A 16,975-nucleotide genomic window follows, 5' to 3' on the forward strand; every position below is an offset into this window, starting at 1 on the left:
AAGAACGTTTTCTTTGCACTGTGACCAGGTTTTCTTCAATGCCTTCTTTGCACGTCCCATTTCTGGAGAACTGAAACTGTGTGTCATACCCAGCGTGAACTCACAAAGCATGACAAGTGCAGCCATCTCTATATACTTTTGTTTAGGAAGCGGAACCTTTGTAGTCTCTTGACACTGCTTCTCCATAGCCAAAGAGTAATCAGACTCATAAACAACATTGAGTAGGCTATGCAGACTTCTGCTCCTTTGAGAGCTTCTGCTGCTAATCCAAAGGCCCTTTGCAAGAATCCTCAGAAGACCCCTCTGCTTACTGGTGAAATGTCACATTACTCATTATCTCTTCTCCTTTAGCCTCATGTTGCTAACATGGATATAGACAACGAGTTCAAGAGCCTGTTTCAAAAGCTTTCTGGGGAGGTAAGAGGGTCATTGTATGTTTGATTAAAGCATCAGAAATTTTGTCTAAAATGGAAAGAACCAAAAGAGACACATACGTACTTTGTAGTATTTGTGAAAGGTAACACAGGGCCCAATCCTTTTCAGCTTTCCAGCACTGATGCAGTTGTGCCAACAGGGTATGTGCTGCATTTTGTGGTGGGAGGGCAGTCATGGAGGCTTCCTCAAGGTAAGGGAACTTTGTTCTCTTACCATGGTACTGCAGTGCAGCTGTATCAGACCTGGAAAGTTGGATAGGATTGGACCCAAAATCATGTTTTAAAAAAGTATATGCATTTGAAACTCTCTAGGAAGAAAAGTGGCAAGGTGGGAGGTTTGGGAGCAGAAAAATAGGTAGCCAGGAAAGGGTGAAGCATCTCTTGTTCCCTTCCACTGTTCCTCCAGGCCTGATTGCCTTCTCCCAAAGCTACGTTTGGCTGTTTAAAAATAAAGTGTCATCAGCATAGCAATGGAACTTATTTCCTCTGTTGAAATGGGCTCCATAGTACAGCCCAATCCTAGATCATAGTCAATGTGACATGCTCACTGGGGGATGGATGAGCACGGAGGATGAAGATTTGCAGACTCCTGTGCTGCTTCCAGGGATCAAAGATACAGTTGCTGGGCAAGCACAGAGTTTATATCAGCTTCTTGGCATGTTACTCAGGTTGGCCGGACAACATGGCTTTTAATTAGAGGGAAAAACACTATTTTGTTTTGCATTAACGTCCAATTAGTGGTTCAGAACTTCTTGTGGGTGTTGTGACTCTGTGTGCATATGGCAGAGGATTCCAAATAATGACAGTGATTAATAGAGCATATCTATTATTGTTTAGAGATTTCCAGACTAAGGGAAACAGCCTGTTGTAGAGCCCAACTGACTTCTTTTTGATGAGCCCAGACAAGCCATCACAGCCCCAGTTTGGTGCCTGTGAAACGTGCACAGTGCAGCAGTCCCATTCACAAAACTGAAATGAATGGAAAAGATTGTACTTGCACAGTCATGCACATTGGACTGTGATGAAAAAGCTTCCTTAGGTTTTTGTTTTAAATTGGATCTGGGGTAGAGGCTTGGGTCAACCAAGAAGGTGAAGGGTTGGTGACCAGTGCTGTGTCCTTTCTTAGTGTGGATGGTGTTGCTCAATCTCTGGTTTATCTTTGATCTGCAGGACTGCGAAATAACAGCTAATGAACTTCAGACTATTCTGAACAGAGTTTTATCCAAGAGTAAGTTACAGGAGATGCTCATAATTGTGGAGGGTGGCATGGTAGTCACATAGCCCAATCCACCGCGAAACCAATGTGGCATCTGCTGAATACTGCAGGGAGAGTTTTGTCCTCCAGAGGCCTCCTCAGGGAAAAGGAACGTTTGTTCTCTTGCCCCAGGATAAGCCTCGGTGGACCAGGTGGGTCAACTCAGACCCACGCCAGCGATATCACTGACGCAAGTCCATGTTGCTCCAGGCACTGCTGCAGCCGAAACTGCCCCTTCCTGGGCCTGGTCTGCTCTCCTCCCTGCCCCATTGCCACTCTCCCTCCCCATTCCCCCCCTCCCTGCCTCCCTCCTGTCACTTGTGCAGCTTTACCTGAGGTGGTGAGCTTCTGGTGTCTGTCGCCATGCAGATCAAGCCACGTGTTGCTTCCAGCTTTGGCCAGGCGATGCTCTCCAGCTAAGCTGCAGTTGTAACAGCCAGAAAGTGCAGTAAGCTGGCAGAACACATGTTCAGCCAGCATAGTGCCCTTTTAGGATTATCCCTGAATAGTTATCCCTATTATCCTTATCAATAGTTATTCCTAAATGGCAGGAATAATGATATTGGCAGAGACTTAAGGGGGAAAAAAGACTTTTGCCTCCAAGAGATTATGTCAGTACCTCAGATTAGCTGGTGTGAAATGAGCACTGTAGTCATGGCTAGATCCACCACCATTAGCATGAGGGATCAAGAATGACAGGATCTGCCTGTACCCAGATACCAAACCTGATGGTATCTTCCAAACTGATGAGGAGATTCTTCCAAAAAAGTGGAGTAGAACTCGATTATAAACCCTATTAAGGTCCCTGGCATTGGCCGAGAACCATTGTGCCAGCTGGACCCATTGAGGGCCCATCAGAAGGCACCCCCGCAAATGACTCTTTGCTAAATGAGGCTGCAATATTGAGAGATCCAACATCCTTTTTTCAGGACTCTCAGGCAAACTTTGGACCCTGCCTAATTATTATCTGAGGGCTGAAGTACACCAGAAATTATGAGTCCATGCAGCAAGTCCCAAACAGTCAATGTAGCTCGCATTTGGCCTTCCCAAGCCTTCCCTCTATTAGTTGAGAGGAGGGAACAAGTGCATATTTGGATTAGGGCCTGGTTGAGATTCAGGACAGGAAGAGCTGCCAACTCCACTCTAAAACCTTCCGCCTCTTCCTGATGACTGCTGGTACAACAGCCTTGTGGAGTCAGTCCCCTCACCATGCCCTGCAAACCCAGCCCCTTCTGGATAGCTTCCCAGCTTGAAAAGCCAGTCACTGAAAACAAATCCAGAACTAGCAGTAAAACAATTTTTTAAATTAGGTTAAAAAACCTAAAACAGCAGCATGGGGTGTATTAAATGTGAAAAGCCTGTGCAAATAAAAGGTCTAAAGTGCAAGGCCCATGAAAGGCCCATGGGTGTTGGCTCCCTCCCTAGTCACCTCTCCAGCAAAATAACAGCCACAATAAACTTTTCTTTGTACTGGAAGGCTTATTATATTGTAATATGATATTTAACTTTGTGGCTTGTTTTATTTTATCGCTGCTTTCCAGTGGCGTAGCTGGTGAGGGGTGGAGAAGGTGGTCTGCCCCAGATACCAGCCGGGGGGGGTGTGACGCCACAAAGACCCAACATTGCTAACATCGTGAAGGTTAGGAGTAACCCCATCATGCTATATATCATTGGATGTGGAATTTCTAGCAGAATGCAATGCAAAAAACCGGGATAAAATATTGCCTTTCCGTCAAAAGTTATGGCCAAAAAATCAGAAACAAAAAAAATGCATGGAGCACTATGGAAAGTGAAACCGAGCTATATTGTGCGTTTACTCGTGTGTCGGGTGTCAAATGACCTAGCTATGCCTCTGCTGCTTTCATGGATTGTTTTTAGTGTTTTCTATAGTTGGTTTTTAAGGTAGCTTTTATGCAACTTTTCAACTTTTGTAAGGCATTCTGTTTATACAAATACTTAAAAATAAAGAAAAAAATAATTAACCAACTGATCAGCAGTCTGAGGAAAGCATTTAGAATTGAGGTGCTACCACTGAAAAAGCCCTTTGCCCAGTCCTCATAGCTGTACGAACGTGGTTGTTACTTGCTACCTTAACAGAACAGCTAACTGTGCAGGAAGATACCTCCCTAGTGTTTTCATGGTATACAGATAAATGTTTGTCTAACATATTTTTTGCTTCTTTTTTACTGTATAGGAGCAGACATTAAAAGTGATGGATTCAACATAAGCACCTGTAGGGAGATGATCAGCCTCTTAGATGTATCCTTTAAATGTCACTCCTCTCTCCTCGATTTCCCCTGTGAACCCTTTGACAAGTTAAGGCAAGATTTACATGTCTCATTTTCCTTATGCATCTGTCTTCACTTGCTGTAGGCATAAAGAGCAAGAGTGTGGATCTAAACAGCTTGGTTTGGCAAGGACATTAACCCTTCATTGCTAGTAATGTATCACGGTTGATTTCCTGCTGTCTTGTGTTCATGTTCCGCTTGGATGCATGAGAGCGTCTCACCAACTGAGTCCTGTTTGGACTTGGCAGCAGTTACCTGAGTTATCATACCCAACCTGGATGCAGTTTGATTCAAATCAGACCAAATGTTGCACTTTCTGTTTACGTGAGGAACGTGCAGAGAGAGATGTGGATAACGGGGGGGGGGGGGGCACATCATTAGGTGACAATCACTCCCTCCCATCCACATGGCTCAAAAGATGGGGAGGAAAGAGATGGAAGAGCTTCCAATCTTTGTAGCATGTCCTTCTCTCATTGGAGAGTCATTAGCAATGCAAATGTTTAACATGCTAGAATGAATTTATTGCAAATGTGTAGGCAGGTGGCTGGCAGAAAGCCACAGGCAGGACTGGATGACTGGGCAAGCTGTAATCTAGAGGGCTGAGCTCTCCTGCTTCAGTAGATCAGGGTGTGTTCTTACAGAAAGATTGCTCAAATTGGAATAAATAGTGAGGCTGGGCTTTTATGGCCTAATCGCCACACCAACCCAAAGCTTCTAGTGCTCACTTTTAAAACACTCCACCTCCCTGCTCTTGATTATCTCTCCTGGCTTATCACTTTTCCATCCCTTTTTACTGCACACACCCTTCTCTGTTGTCCTTGTTATCTCTTCTGCTGCTACTATTGTTTGTTGCTTCCACATTAGACCCTATCTCTAGAATTGGTATCCTTTGCTTCCGCACTGTTTACAGAGCATCCACATGAAGTCAGATCTTTGCAGTCCAGTGTTTTCTGTGTTCCCCTTTTTTTTCAGACTTAGATTTATAGCGTTTTTGTATGCTTGTTTGTAATAAAACAAAATTGTAGCTCTAGTCTGTCCAGTTCTATGTAGCTCTAGTCTGTCCAGCTCTGTCCAGTTCTGTATCTTTAAATTGAACACAGCTGCTCTGCAAGTCCAGCCCATTTTATTGCTTCCTGTTGGTCCTGACTGGGAGAAATGTGAATAATTCCACTTAGATTAGCCTCTTTCAAGTGCTCCAGATACATTTCTGTTCCTGTGGTGTGGCATGGTGAAGTTTCAATTCATAGTTTTCTTCTTGTACTGCTATTTTGCTATTAAAAAGAATAGAAAGAGAGAAGAAATCAGTAATTAACCCCACCCCCAGGGTAGAAGGGAGCCCCTAGCCTGAATTGAGACCTCAGTGAGGTGGAGATGGTTTTTGTCCTGTGACAGCCTAAATCAGACCTCTGAAGTTACTACTTACTCCAGGAAGAAACCTCCCAGAGGCAAAAAGTTAAAGCCCCCTTCATTCCACTGCATCTTAGTCTGGATCAGAGCCTACACAAATGCTAATTATATTTTTAAAAACAGACATGCAGGCTCCATTCCTGCAACAAGTATGCTGTCTAGTAAAGATCCCTCTAGTCTCACTTGCTCTTCCATTCTCCCCCTCATCATTATCATCATCTTCATCTCTGTCTTGTTGACCTGCATCTGATATACACTGTAATCATCTGGGCAAGGAAGGACTAGATCTTTAAATGCTCCTGCGTGATATATTTATATGTTTGCAGCCATGTGAATGTATTAAAGAGAAGCAACTGTACTGATGTCTTCCTCTAAACTGTGAGTAATGATCAGCCTCACTGCTAGATTGGAAGAATGAAGTCTGTGAAGTTCCATGCACAATTAGGGACTGCAGAACTAATAAGAATAAATCCCTCGAGGACTGAGCTTCTTCATCACTTGTCTGCACAGCAAGCTTCCTTCTGCCCCCTGTGAAGCAAAGTGAGAGCATAGACAGACCCAGTAATGTGAGTGTTGGATTTGTTCTTTGTTCCCGCAATGGTTCTAATAGGCTATGGGTCATTTACTGACTTCATATGATGTCAGAATTGGACGCTGCATCTTGCTTATTACCCTAAATGTTTTGCTCTGCATTCAGCAGAATTACTATCTCAGCAAAAATATATTCTGCTGAACACACAGAACCACTTTCTTCTTCTTCTTCTATCTATAGCACTCACAACAATACAGTCAGTGGCTTGGGTTCAATCCAATCTTCTAATAATTAGTGGAAGCTTTTCCAAGCAACTTAAATGGAAGATGGATGGCACCCAAGCAGGCTGATCCTGTATATGTTTACCTGGAAGAAGGTCCCACAGTGACTTAACAGATAAGTGCACATAGACTGCAACCCACTTTTATGTGCAAATCAGCAAGCAATGGCCCAGTGATTGATTTGGGAGCTCCTGACATTGTAGAATTATTGAAACTAGGAAGGAGGAGGACTGATCAATGTCTGGATGGAAGACTGTTGGGAACTTTGTGGAAGATACAATATTTATATTTGAATCACTTATATACCACTTTTAGTTAAAAACAGCAAAAGTGGTTTATAATAAAATATATAAAACAGTAAAAATTACCAACAATTTATTTAAAACAGCAATTTAAAACCACAGACTGATGGTCCAATCCTATAGTTGTGTAGCTCCAGTGCAGTGGTTGCTGTGCCAGCACTAACCATCACAAACATGCCGTAAAGGACATTTGGACGTAAAGGACTCACGAGCAGGGAGCACCAGTGGGAAAGCCTGTGCTGTCCCGCCAGCACTGAATTCAGGCTGATAGCTGTTGGCACTGGTAAGTATAGTGCCAAGCGGTGCAGAAGCAGGGGAATGTGGAACAGAGGAAGGGAGGGGGTGTTTTGGGGCAGGGGGAGGGGCAATTCAGGCCCAGAAAGGGGGCAGGGTTGGTGGAGGAGGCTTCCGCCATATCCTAACCCCCTTCCTGGGCCTAGAAGCCCTCCGTAGATCTGCGTAGCCCCATTGGGCAGACTGGCGCTCAACGTGGGGTAGGGGAACAAATGTTCCCTTACCCCGAGATCTCTGGCCTGCTCAGTTTCAGTGCTAGATACAATATGGGCCATGGCCCTGCTGCACCAGTGCTGCATAGAATTGATCTGGCCAAGGCAGTCAGAAGAAGTATCTTAATATGACGTCTAAAACAGCCAAGGAGGGGCCAGGTGGATTTCTCTGGGAAAGTTATTCTACAGAAGAGGTGCTGCCACTAAAAAGGCCCTGTCTAGTGCCTGCCACAAAATTTCTATTAACGGTGCACCTATAAGAAAATTTTTATGGTGTTTTCATATTGACTGCTTGATTTTTATCTGGCCTACAAAAATTATCTGTGCTGCCTTGTTTTGTTTTCTTGTTATATTTTCATTGATTATAAGCTGATCCAAAGCTTTCTGATATCTACCTGCAAAGTGCAATAGAAATGCTTTAAGTTAAGCCCAAGACTGAGAATGCTGAGAATGCCCAGGACTTTTATTTAAAGGGACCATGAGGAAGGAGCAAGGTCCCTTCAATTGAAATTTAAAGGGACTGTGTGAAGGAACGGGGTAAGGGCAGGGCAGCAGACCTATATGGCTGTCTGCACCAGGATGGTGGGAGGCAAACGCAGACTTGGGGTGAAGGAGCACCCAGAGCCTGTTGCTCACCTGCTGGGCAACTCAAGCTACATCATTCACTTATCATACCTCCACACAGTTGATTTTGGTTTAAAAAAATCTGTGCATTATTAAACTAGACCTTAACAGTCTCCAGAACAATGGAACTGGAACCTTGGGACTTGTGGAATTCAAGACACTTTGGATGAAGATTCAGAAATATCTGGTAAAAAAAACCTTTCTAATTGCAGCCTTATCTTTGATATAAACTTTACACTCACTGAAAAGACCAGAAATGCACAGAAAAATGCATCTGTGTGATTCATGGGATAAGTATGTCAGTTTCCAGTTTGAGGTTTAGTTCAAAATTGTTTCACACCCACTGTCACTATTTCTTCTTCCCTGTTGCACAGAAATAGAAGTTCGTTTATTGACTTCTAAACAGTCATTCATTCTCTTCATGCCTCCCACAGACTCATGTTTTAGACACTATTGAAGACAGGAGAACAGCCACAAAATCTTCCAGTTATATTATCCTGTTACCTGCACCCAATGTGACTGTTTTTAAGCCTTGAAAAAGGGAGTTGCGTGTTCTGTTCATTCATCTTCTATGTCTTATCTATTTTGTCATCCATTTTCATTTTTCAAGGGCTGCTTGAGTTTTCTTACTTGAGTATAACAGTTTCGGATGAAGAATATTGTAGGAATAAAAATGCCATATGTCTTCATTCTGGTAGCCTGGCACCTGCCACATGCATGGAAGTGGAATGAAAATGATGTTAATGACACAGAACAAGAATAGGCAGATGAGCTAGCCCTCCGGCTCGTGGCAAATGTCTTATCAGGTTCTGAGGCCTCAACATTTTGATTACTTTTAGAGTGGAGGATGAGTGTGGAAGAAAAAAGCGTGGCAAAGCTTCCCACTGAGTCGGAGGCCAGAATAGCTTCTAATTACACAGCTGGAGCTGGATAAGAAACCATTTGGCTCACAGACGTGTCTGTTGTTCCTTTAAAGTATTAATCTCAATGGAGTTTTATATTGCAGCCTTTGCCAGAAGAAGGGGTTATTTCTCAAGGGCCTGTTTGTCATGTGGATGGGCAAGCTGCCAGCCCTGTGGGAACACTTTCCCAGGGTGCACAGCTTGCCATTAGTTAATTGAAATTTTTCCTTCAGTCATCAACACTTTCAGAGAGAACAGGCGTTCTTGCCAGGCAGGAGCAGCAGCACATATCCCAGCCAAACAGGTCTTCTAAAATTAGCTGAAAATGGCAGCAAAAGGTCTCATTTTTCTTTTCCTCTAGGAAATCTATAAGAAAGTGGATACTGACTACTCTGGAACCATAGATGCACATGAAATGAGAAATGCGCTCAAGGAAGCTGGTAAGTGTCTTGCATATTGGTGGTTTTCAAACACTTTCTCTTTTCAGGGAACCCCTTCTATGTTGACTGGTTTGCCAAGTACCTCTGTTCATCTGCTACAAACCCCAAGTGCACTGCAGAGGATTCTGGGATAGTTCTAAGGTCCACACTTGTATAGGCAGAGGAGCTGCGGGGCCCAATGCAAAATTTTTTGCTAGGGCCCCCTACTCACCAGAATGAGTGACCACAGTGAGGCACTCGGCAGTGGCATCACTGCCGACTGCTTCCAGGGTGAACTTCAAGCCAATCAGACCAGGGGTGGGTGAGTAAGTGGCCATCCAGCAGCACTGCTCCATGTGACAATTTGGCATGGAAGATTCCATGCTGGAACGTCAGTGACAGAGTGAGGTGCCAAATATGGGTGCTCTAGTCGCCGACCCATTGCAGGGCCCCTCCAGGTATTGTCCAATTTGGCCAATTGCCCTAAGGCCAGCTCTGTATTTAGAGCACTGCTGGCCAGGCCTCTAAGGCTTCATTGTTGCCCCACTCAAATTGAAAGTAATGACTGGGAACATACCCAACATTCTTCTGAAGTTCTCCATGAAAGGGAATGATTGGCAGTGCTGGACCAAACAGTCTTCTAGGGAAGCTTCCTAGAGTTTGTTTATTTCTGGTGAACGTGTGTCTCCATCCTGGCCTGAAAATGTGGCTGCAGCCAGCACTCAAATGCAACTTGAATACTGGTTTAAAGTCTATTTTATATCAAACTATCTCCCTGCAACAGCTTTCTGCTTTGCTGAAGCCACAGGAGTACATTAAAGCTGTACTAATTAGGTGCTTATCTTCCAGATATAGGATAAGGACACTCTTGTCAAATGGCATAAAATATGTTGCTTTAGGAGGCACTGTGTGGGACTGATAGGTCTGTGACCACTTCAAAAGAACAGTTATAAGGAAGAATTGCACTATAGAAATAACAGGGACCGATGTACCTGCCAGGAGGAACAGCTGATGATCCTTCATCCTTCAGCGGATGAAGCTGCAACAGGCAGAATTAAATGGAGTGGTGGATTAGTGCATTGCCCTTCACTAATTCTCTGTTTCCCTTCTTCATAGGTTTCACTCTTGACAATAAAGTCCAGCACACAATTGCTCTTCACTACGCCTGCAGCAAGCTGACCATCGACTTTGATGGCTTTGTGGCCTGCATGATTCGCCTGGAGACGCTTTTCAGTAAGTTCCCCTGCAGCCAGAAGAAGAAAAAAGATACCGAGCCCCCCCTCCCGCCGCCGCCGCTCTGTTTTGGCTAACAAGTGAAAGAGAAAAATTTCTCCCTATTTTTAGTCCGAGTACAAAGCACCATGTGTCAGTGAAAGAGAGCCATTGAAAAATGGCTCTAATTTGCAGAATTAGATAAGTAGCCAAGCCCTCTCTATTCCCCAGCCATGACAAGATCCCAAGCCTGTCAGATTCCATATTTGGCACTGCAGACACAGCAGCTCAGGCAAGACAAGCGGTTTTTCCACAAGGCCAAAATCAAACCAAAAGCAGCAGTCAAAGGGATGGATTTGCAAACTCTACCACATTGTTGTATGTGCTGATCTGTGTCAGTGCCCTGAAGTGTGCCAGTGTAGAGCCTTTTCAAATGAGGAGTCTTTGCACAGGCAGTGCACAATGGCCACGGGATACAGGTGACTCCCACCTCACCCCAGCTAAGGAAGGAAAACACCTTTCACAGCAATTGTACTACAAGAATGAATTCTTGGGGCAACCTGATTTTGTGCAAGTTAGTGCAGACCTCTAGTTATTTTTCACATTTCTATACCACCTTCCTCCAAGGAGCTCAGGGTGATGTACATAGTTCCTCCCCTTCTTTTGTCCTCACAAGAAGTAGTGAGGTGTCCTGTGAAGTAGTGAGGTGAAACTGAGAGATAGTGACTGATCCAAGGTCATCCAGGAAGCATCATGGCTGAGCGGCGATTTGAAACTGGATTTGCCAAGTTTAAGTACAAAACTCAAATCATTATGCCATCCTGGTTCTCTGTGTCCTCTATGTCCCGGGACATCCTCTCTCTCTCTCTCTCTCTCTCTCTCTCTCTCTCTCTCACGATATTGTGACTGTGAATGTAACAGTGTGCAATGTACCTTTGTGAGTTCACTGCCAGATATTGCCTGCAATATTTCCAGTGACCAACACAATGCGTCTATCTCCCAGGTCTGCACTATATGTTTTTCTTTAAAAATCCCTCATTAGAAGCTGAGCACTCCCTTCTGTACATGCTGTGGGAGCATTCACACAACCCTTTAAAGTGCTGAACATCAGCAATTACCCCCCTGTTACTCTTACTCGATACCCAGAGCCATGGCCTGCCATTTTATCACATCTTGTGTCCAGTTATTTAGTACTGTGGGGTCTTGCTTTCCAGTGCAGAATTATAGTATCTCTGCTGACTTTCAAACATAAACAAAAACAACATGACTTTTCATTTTGAGGAAAGGCTACCCTGAATTAGTTATGTGGGGCTGGAAATTGCAGTGATGGTGTTGAATTGAGTCTGGGTCATATGCTTGCAAAGAGAAAAATGTGAATGTTTTTGAATGAACTGGAATAGCCTTTTGTGTAAAAACAAGCAGGACCACACTAAGAAAGCACAAAATTTAGAAGCTGGGGTCACTGTATTTTATTTTAATGCCCAACAGAATGCTTGTTGACTCTTGCCGTTTGTCACCAAAATGCTGTCTCCCTTGGAAGTGTCTCCCTTGGAAGTGACACAAAGCCTTGGATAGAATGTATGACTCTAAATATCTAGACAACCCTATATGCAATGGCTTCTGACTCAAAAATTTGGCCCCTGGATGAGCCCCCCCTCTCCCACTCCTTACGTTTGCCAGATTATTGAATTGGAAGTTAGGTGTAATATATTCCCCCCTTGCCTCAAGCCGGTTTTGCTAGAAACTCTAGTGGTGAAATCACTAAAAGCAGGACGTGTCCATCTTACAGGTTTCTTACATGATTCTTTTGCTCCAGTTGTCCAGTGCTGCTGGATCAATGGATGCTGCTCTCCGCTTGTGGCACAGCAGTCCTGAATATGGGTTGATCTTGGAAGGGAGTGCATGTGTGGATGGTTTTGCCTTTGGGCTGGAGAGTTTGAATATATGGCCTTTCTGCTGACTCCTGTAAGAGGAAAGAGCACAGCATGTACAATGGAAAATATTGTGCGTCTTTTCCTCTCTTTTGACAAAAAGGGGATTGTGGTCATTGCTGGGCAGCCCAATCCTAACCTGCCCTGGAGCAGGCTGGCTGGCTGGCCTGCCCTGCATCCAGAGCAGGGCTGGGCCAGGTTGCAGCACAACTCAGAGTAAGCTGCAACTTGCATGGAAGCTTCCCCTATGGGGATACTTGAATCTATACCACATAAAGGGGTGTTGCAGATCTGAGCATCCCAGTGTAAGGCCGGGCTGCTCTGGAGGGGCGTTAGGATCTGGCCTAAGTGCTGGATCCTGGTCCTGCCACCCAATCCTCCCACTGGTTTACCGGCTGCCCACCCTCTCTCCACCCCGGAAAGCACCCAGACCGCCCTTCCCCCCTCCCCAGCTGTAGCGCTCTGTGACAACTGGAGGCCGGTGCAAGTGTCATAAAACAAAACTCAGAAGAAAAGAAACTTAACTTGAATAAGCCAGGTTCCAGGAATGCCTCGTAGCCAATCCCCACCTTTTGTACTTCCCCTTCATCACATTTTTTAACCTTAACATCTGCTCTTCTTCTGCCATCCAGAAATGTTTCAGATTCTCGACAAGGCTAAGCGTGGAGTTGTTCAGCTCACTTTGGCTGAGGTAATCATGATTAAATGAAACTACCATATGGTTCAATGTCAACATAGATGTAATAAGATGGCACAATAAAACCATGCCTTAGCAAACTAATTATGATTGTTTCTAGCAATATCCATTCTAATAGATCTGCTAAAACCACAATTCTGCATACAAAGGAAGACAGCCCTTATTGGATCAAAAGCTCATAAGTTGTAATTTGATGATAGGAATATATATTTGGAAACAACACCTGAGGTCATAGATAGTCTGGCCTCAACTACATTCCATGGTGGGTTTTTTAAAATTCACAAACATTTAGGATGAAACTGCACATTATGCTGGCAAACACCTATGTGTGAAAAACATGTCTGCCAGTTAATAGGGGATAGCTGAAAGGTTTCTTACCTTCCCTAGGTTTTTTTCCCCTGCAGCAGGACTTCTTCCAGCCACAGGGAAAGTTCTCCCCTCTAGCTGAAGGGAAAAATAGAAAAAAAAATATGCCAGGGGATTTTGCAGGGAAGAAGAGACAAGTACACGAAATGTTAAGCACACTCAGCATTAAGCATGTGTGTACTTTCATGCACATATTGCTTTGTATCACACAACCTTACTTAAAAATAACAGTTCTGTGACACTCACAAGCAGTGCTATTTTTGGAAATAAAAAGGTGCAGGAACTCACAACTTGTTAATCTTTTATTCATTCATTTATTTATTTATTTATTTATTTATAAGCCATTTTTTATTGGAGAAATAAAATATTTTTTATGTGCTTCCCCCTAAAGATGAACTTACTTCTGAGCAGACATGCATAGGGTTGGGCTGTCAATCTCTACATCCCCTTCCCCCTAGCTATTTTTTCTACACACGGGGAAAAATACTGTACAGGTGCACCTGTAGCGTGTAGTATGTAGTGTGGCACTACTTCGAGTAGAGGAAACAGTGAATGGATTCTGAAAAATGGCTTACATGAGTTCCATGTAGTAAAATTACTCTAAGCAACTGTGGGAGTAAGAACAAAAAAGGAATTCTTACATGAGGGGGGTCCTTAGGTGCACATAGAAACAGCTACATTTGCAAACAAGCGATTAAATATGGTTTAATTCAGGTATCAGAATACTCTGTGTCTTTGGGAAGGTACTTGGCATGCAGTTGTATGTTCTCTGCTGCCCTGAGCAGCTGCTGTGCATTGCTGGAGAGGAGCTGCAAACGCTGGCTGGCGGAAGGCATGCTTGTGGGGGAAGGATGAGGAGGATCTCTGGCAAGGCTGGACAGCACGTTGTACACACATAGAATCCCTTTTCACCTGCTCTTAGCATGTGAAAACGGGTGCAGATATATATCTCTGCCAGGATTAAGAGCCCAATCCTAGGTATGTCTACTCTGAAGTAAATCTTGTTCTAGTCAATTGAGCTTACTCCCAGGAAAGTGCCTAGGTTTGCAGCCTAAGAGCCCAATCCTATGCATGTCTACTCAGAAGTCAGTCCCACTAGAGACAGTGGGGCTTCCTCCCAGGAAAGTGTGGAGAGGACTGCAGCCTTAGAGCTCTTTCTCTGCCTGTCTACTCAGGCTGCAAGGCTATGACACTTTCCTGGGAGTAAGCCCCATTGAACACAATGGAACTTACTTCTGAGTAGACATGCTTGGGCTCTCAGGCTGCAAGGCTATGCACCCTTTCCCAGGAGCAAGCCCCATTGAGCACAATGAGACATACTTCTGAGTAGACACACCTAGGCTTGTGCTGCAGATTGGCACAGGGCTGCACCAGCCAGCTTCCTTCCCCTCCTCCTCCACCAAGCCAGTACCTGGGCGTTCCGTGGGTGCTGCAGCCCATCTCCCTGGCTGGCTGGCTGTCCGGCCTCCTCGGTGTCAGTGCGTCTCCCCTGCGCCCTCCACCAGCTTGGAAGCTGCGCTGGAAAGCAGAGCGCGGGGGGAGGGGAGGCAGGCTGGGCTCAGGTGAGAGATTGGAGATGGGGCAGGAGGAGGTTGTTGTGCAGTCAGGCAGGGGCCAGGCGCCCGCTCACCCTGCACCCCCCAGCACCCACCCAGCAAATGCCTCTATTTTGCTCCCCCCTTCCTGGAATGCCTCCAAAGGGGAGGGGCCCCTGCAAAAAGGTGCCAGAACTCCGTCCCCCGCGTTCCATTAGAAAAAAAGCCCTGCTCACAAGACTCTGAGATGCACGTATAGTCTGGAGAGGAAGGAAAATGGATGGTACCATTGCTCTGAGCTATGGTGGCCTAGAGTAGTCCTTTTCCTCCAATTCTTAATTTTTTCGCTGATTTGAAGCCGAGAACCTGAGGATGCAGCCTTAAGCATCCTTACTTAGAAGGAAGTTGTGCCTGATATCAGTGGAGCTTAGGACTGGTTCACACAAGAGCCTGTGTACCAGTCCCCAGATGTAGAAGCCTCTAGCTGAATTGTAGCTACTATAGGGTCCCTACGGCTGGCTGAAGAGCTCCATTCTAGCCTTCTTATTGCACTGCCACTGCAATCACTCTCCTATTCATCTGCCTTGGTAGCACTAATTTCTTCAGAGAGCAGGTAGGAATAACAAGGAGGAAATGGAGAGCTCTATTTTATTATTTTCAGGAGCATCACCATTGTTGCTGGGTACCTGCTATCTGAAGAGTTGGTGAGGAGGGACAGTCAAACAGATGATTAGTGAAAATAGCAGCACACTTCTGAGAGGGCAAGAATACGATGCTCTGGTTAACTGTGGCAACCATAGAGCCAATGGCAGCTACAGCCAACTGGAGGTTTCTGTTCCTGTAGAGAGTGGTTCACAAGGTCCTTTGTGACCTGACCTTACATTTGAGTAAAATGAGAACCAAGCTGTAAGTTTTATAGTTATAGAATACATCCTCCTCCCAAAAAAACAAGCATCACCAAATTCATCAACGAACATCATCCATTTTATCACGCATTTTTATTTTACAGTATCTTTTATAATAATCCATTGTGCATCTTTATTCTTCTGTTCTTAAAGGGAGTGCAATAAAGCACTAGAAAGGGCACAGTAGGATACAATTCTTGCATTTTCTGAGGTGAAATAAATGACCTGACAGGTTTCAGCAGTGATCTAAATGTTACCTTTCTTTGTCCCTTTTTTGGGATGCATTCATGCTCTTAGAAGTATACAAAAGGTGTCAGGGCCTGCTCCAGTCAGAGGAAGGGAAAGAAGCCCTGCTGTGAGACTACAATGAGAGTCACATCCTTAATAGATGTCAGAGACATTCTCTTTTATTTAATGGTACATGGAAAGCAAAAGAAACAGAAGACTGTTTTGTTAACTAGTAAATATTTCAACATATTTGCAATGTAATACGTATCCTCTTCTAGACCCCAGTCTAGTGGAATTGGTCAATGTGGAATGGGGCACATGTTTTTATCAACTAGGGATGGTGCGGCAGCTTCTCCCCCCACCCCATGTCTTTCATGATTTATCCAAAAAAGAAAATGAGACTATCACTGAGAGTGCTTTGGAGACTAGAATTCCCCAAATCTGTCAACATATCTTGGACACTCACCCCATGTCCATGCTACTTAGCATAAGAAGGGAGGGTAGATTCATTCTCACCCAGTAGCATGGAAGGAGGATTTCCCTCTGCCTGTGCAGTGCACCTGGTATGCTTGGGCACTGTGGGATTGATATCATGTATCCTTTGCCCATTCCAGCTTAAATTTGGCATGCTCCACCAGTACCAGTAAGTACTGTGGATAGGTTATGGAGGGGAGCTAGGTTGAGTTGGGAGGTGTGCAGGGTCACAGAACTCTTTTAGTCCTAATGACAGAAAGGAATTTAAAGGCACCTACATCTGCTGCATCACTCCCAGCATGGATGTGGCTATTCAGCTAACCAGTGGTTCAACTGGACATCCAAAATGAGCCTTAGTAATCTAGATGACCAAGCTCTGGTTTGTGGACCCCTGGGTTCCAGATTACTGGAGCAGCAGCTGTACTAACAATAGAAAATGTTACAGTGGCACTACGTGTGAATATTGTGAAGCTTAGTAGCAATAGAGACCTTGAGTAAATAATTCTAACTCTTATGTCCTCTCTTTCTTTCCTAGTGGCTGTGTTGTGCATTGGTTTAAAGCACATTTGTGGATACATACAAGAGCTCTACAACTTTTCTAGCAAAACATTTCTGGGAAAACATTCGTTCCATCTGCATTTTAATGATACAAAGAAACTAATGTCTATGTCTGGCAA

The 16,975-nt window shown here is 44.5% G+C and overlaps 1 protein-coding gene across 1 annotated transcript in view; it reads left to right on the plus strand.

Moving 5' to 3' along the window:
• Positions 1–16,857, plus strand: part of LOC136636547 (calpain-8-like) — a 57,214-nt gene extending 40,357 nt beyond the window's left edge. Inside the window, exons 14-21 of the mRNA XM_066611678.1 lie at positions 352–417; positions 1,605–1,662; positions 3,884–3,948; positions 7,748–7,816; positions 8,893–8,971; positions 10,067–10,183; positions 12,726–12,784; positions 16,834–16,857. Coding sequence (XP_066467775.1) covers positions 352–417; positions 1,605–1,662; positions 3,884–3,948; positions 7,748–7,816; positions 8,893–8,971; positions 10,067–10,183; positions 12,726–12,784; positions 16,834–16,857 — 537 coding nt within the window. The remainder of the gene's footprint in view (positions 1–351; positions 418–1,604; positions 1,663–3,883; positions 3,949–7,747; positions 7,817–8,892; positions 8,972–10,066; positions 10,184–12,725; positions 12,785–16,833) is intronic.
• The last annotated feature ends 118 nt before the right edge of the window (positions 16,858–16,975 follow it).

This window comes from Tiliqua scincoides, chromosome 1 (genome assembly GCF_035046505.1).
Source record: "Tiliqua scincoides isolate rTilSci1 chromosome 1, rTilSci1.hap2, whole genome shotgun sequence".
Classification (NCBI taxonomy): domain Eukaryota; kingdom Metazoa; phylum Chordata; class Lepidosauria; order Squamata; family Scincidae; genus Tiliqua; species Tiliqua scincoides.